This window comes from Propithecus coquereli, unplaced genomic scaffold, assembly GCF_000956105.1.
Source record: "Propithecus coquereli isolate 6110/MARCELLA unplaced genomic scaffold, Pcoq_1.0 Scaffold50, whole genome shotgun sequence".
Lineage (NCBI taxonomy): Eukaryota > Metazoa > Chordata > Mammalia > Primates > Indriidae > Propithecus > Propithecus coquereli.
The window spans coordinates 1,089,590-1,092,389 of NW_012150841.1; the positions used below are offsets into that span (position 1 = coordinate 1,089,590).

Sequence of the window (2,800 nt, forward strand, 5' to 3'; positions counted from 1 at the left end):
ACTATGCCCAGCTAATTTTTTCTATATATATTTTTAGTTGTCCATAATTTCTTTCTATTTTTAATAGAGACGAGGTCTCACTCAGGCTGGTCTCGAACTCCTGACCTTGAGCAATCCACCCGCCTCGGCCTCCCAGAGTGCTAGAATTACAGGCGTGAGCCACCACGGCCGGCCTGTTTCTTTCTAATTTTCAGCATAAAGAGTTTGAGAACTTTTTAGTATAGCTGTAATCATGTTATCATATCCAATTTTACATGATTTTTTTTCACCTAACATCTCATAAGCAATCTTATATGTTAGTATATATTTTCAATGAGCATTGTTTTTCATCAGTACGTAATATACCACAGAGTAGATCTGCTGAGGTTAAAGTTACCATCTCCCTTGCCCATGTTATAGACACTTAATTTGTCTAATATTTTGTGGATGTAAATTATATTTCTGTAAATATCTTAATTTTCCCCCTATATTTAGGATTATACCTTAAGGATAGAGTCTTAGGCTTGGAATTACTTTAACTTCTTGGTAACTATTCCAAAGTGTTTTCCCAAGGGATTTTACTAGTTTCTACTTCTGCTAATACTTATTAGTGTATAGCTTTCTTAACCCTATTTTAAAAATTATCTACCAGAATCTGAAGGGTGTTGTTCTTTTCACAGAGACTCTTCAAGTTTGCGAGCAAGTAGTTCCTATACAAGAAGAAAATGGGAAGATGATCTTAAAAAAAATAGCTCAATTAATGAAGGATCAGCTTACCATAAAAGGTAATAATATAATTCTTAAGTGGCTTTTATGTATTCTTTTATGAAAATATGAGGCAATTTTTTAGAGCCCTCAGTTTAACATCATTTAAGTAAATATGTGCTTTTGTTAAATATTACATCTTTTGTTGTTTAAAACTTGATTTAAAGACACAGAATGTATACTAAGAGATGGGATAATTTACTTGTACTTATACCTTTCTATTATGTATTAAATTAAATTTGAAATGTTATGAAATATCTTTTAGATTGCAGCATATTTAATAGGAATTCCTTAAATAATTGACTAGAACAACTTAAATGGGCCAGTGTCTTAATTGATGTAGTCATCATTGGTGATCTGGATAGTTTTTGCTTGCCCTAGAACTCAGAGCTGTAGATATGCTTTCAATTAGAATGTTGGTACTATCATATTGGAGGAAAAAAAAAACTATAAATTATTTCTCTACTACGAGCAACCAAAAAGAAGAATAAGATATGAACAAGTATAATGTAGGTATGGGTCCCTCCTAGGAATCTGACCCATTGCTAAAACAATTTTCTTCAACAATGTCAACATCTTATTTTCCCTAAATAAAACCAAACCAAAGTGTTTTTTTCAGGCCCAGCCTGGAATAACTGTTTGGTCTAGAATAGTTCCAGAAATGTGAAATACCAGATCAGATTATCTTTCAATCTTGTTGAAGGGGTTGGGAGGAGGCAATAAAATGATACACTACCAAATTAGTGAAATCATTTAAACTCTAGCAAGTTGTAGATGCAACTCTTGGTGCTGGAGCTGGTGGTGTATTTAGGAACACAGTTTTTTTAGATTTTTTTTCCTAGCCTTGTGAATTTATATAATGTATAGACATTAACTATAGAGGACACATACAAACACATCCTACATAGATATGACTCTTTTGTTTAGTTGCTCCTTTGGTAGAAGACAAGATGATTTGATTAGTTCTAGTGTTCCAAGCACCACATCAACACCAACAGTTACCTCTGCAGCTGGGCTTCAGAAAAGCCTGCTCTCCAGCACAAGCACTACTACAAAGATTACAACGGGTTCTTCCTCAGCAGGCACACAAAGCAGGTAAGTCACAGATACATTTTGTGTTCAGGTCTATCATGTGCTTATGTATGTGCATGCGTTTTTGTTTAGAAGATCATGGGGCTCTGGATTTTTTCATTTACCTTGTTAAAATTATTTACAAACAAAAATTGGTTCTAAAATGAGGCAATTATGCATGTCTGGGGAAAAAAATTAAGTTCCTGAATTATGAACTTTCCTTGAATTTGAATGCTTTTAAAATGTAAATTTCTCTCTTTGACAGCTCTGGGTGAGCTTTTTGGTTCTTAGATGAGATATCTCACCTTGTGTTTTAAAAAAATCCATCCCTGTAGTCACATGTTTTCAGCTGCTAGAAAGTGCTTTCATTGTTTAGCTGTTTTCCTTTTCTCTTTTTTGTGTTGCTGCTTACTGATGCTATAGTACCTCAAATCGTTTGTGGGCTGAGGATAGTACTGAAAAAGAAAAGGACAGTGTTCCTACGGCAGTGACCATTCCTGTTGCTCCAACTGTTGTAAATGCTGCAGCTTCTACCACAACCCTGACTACAACTACTGCTGGCACTGTCTCCTCCACATCAGAGGTCAGGGAGAGACGCAGGTGTGTAAAGGTCCTAACAGTACTGCTGATATATCTTGCCCAGTGATCAGAGTTGTTTTTTATTTTTTAAAAAATCTGTGACGTTGTCAACAATCTCTCCAGTAGGCTAATAAATGAAATACTCCGTGTGAGCTCAGAACTATGTAAATTAATGTGACTAGCAATTATGAGTATGTAGGCTTGGTGACCACCTCAGACAGAATTGATGCTTTTGTTTAAAGGCAGTGAGCCAGACAGTTGTCTTCTTTCTTAGCCATTTTAGTTTTTTTAGTGGTTTTAATTCAAAACTTTTTGAGGCCGGGCGCGGTGGCTCACGCCTGTAATCCTAGCACTCTGGGAGGCCGAGGCGGGCGGATTGTTTGAGCTCAGGAGTTCGAAACCAGCC

The 2,800-nt window shown here is 35.9% G+C and overlaps 1 protein-coding gene across 1 annotated transcript in view; it reads left to right on the forward strand.

Moving 5' to 3' along the window:
• The window catches only part of PPP1R12A (protein phosphatase 1, regulatory subunit 12A), a 212,931-nt gene that overhangs the window by 158,721 nt on the left and 51,410 nt on the right, over positions 1 to 2,800 (forward strand). The window contains exons 12-14 of the mRNA XM_012656311.1: positions 660 to 764; positions 1,672 to 1,839; positions 2,239 to 2,452. Coding sequence (XP_012511765.1) covers positions 660 to 764; positions 1,672 to 1,839; positions 2,239 to 2,452 — 487 coding nt within the window. The remainder of the gene's footprint in view (positions 1 to 659; positions 765 to 1,671; positions 1,840 to 2,238; positions 2,453 to 2,800) is intronic.